The 211-nt window shown below is 46.0% G+C and overlaps 1 protein-coding gene across 1 annotated transcript in view; it reads right to left on the minus strand.

The window, feature by feature from the left end:
• The window catches only part of LOC119590456 (intraflagellar transport protein 74 homolog), a 9275-nt gene that overhangs the window by 6563 nt on the left and 2501 nt on the right, over window positions 1-211 (minus strand). Inside the window, exon 5 of the mRNA XM_037939116.1 lies at window positions 14-146. Coding sequence (XP_037795044.1) covers window positions 14-146 — 133 coding nt within the window. The remainder of the gene's footprint in view (window positions 1-13; window positions 147-211) is intronic.

Genomic DNA, 211 nt, shown 5'->3' on the forward strand with positions numbered 1-211 from the left:
ATTTCCTTGACACGTTTGTCATACGTGAGGAAGGTGGACTGTTCCTGCTTCATCTTGTCAATCTCTGTGCTGAGGTGTGTGATCTCCGTGCCCAGGTCCGTGATCTTGGTGCGTAGCTGGCCCATGAAGTAGCTCTTGTCCTGGACCTGGTGACAAATGGAACAAAAAAAAATAAATGTAGTGTTAAAGGTGTATAGAATGCTGAAGGTGT

Source organism: Penaeus monodon, chromosome 27, assembly GCF_015228065.2.
Source record: "Penaeus monodon isolate SGIC_2016 chromosome 27, NSTDA_Pmon_1, whole genome shotgun sequence".
Classification (NCBI taxonomy): Eukaryota; Metazoa; Arthropoda; class Malacostraca; order Decapoda; family Penaeidae; genus Penaeus; species Penaeus monodon.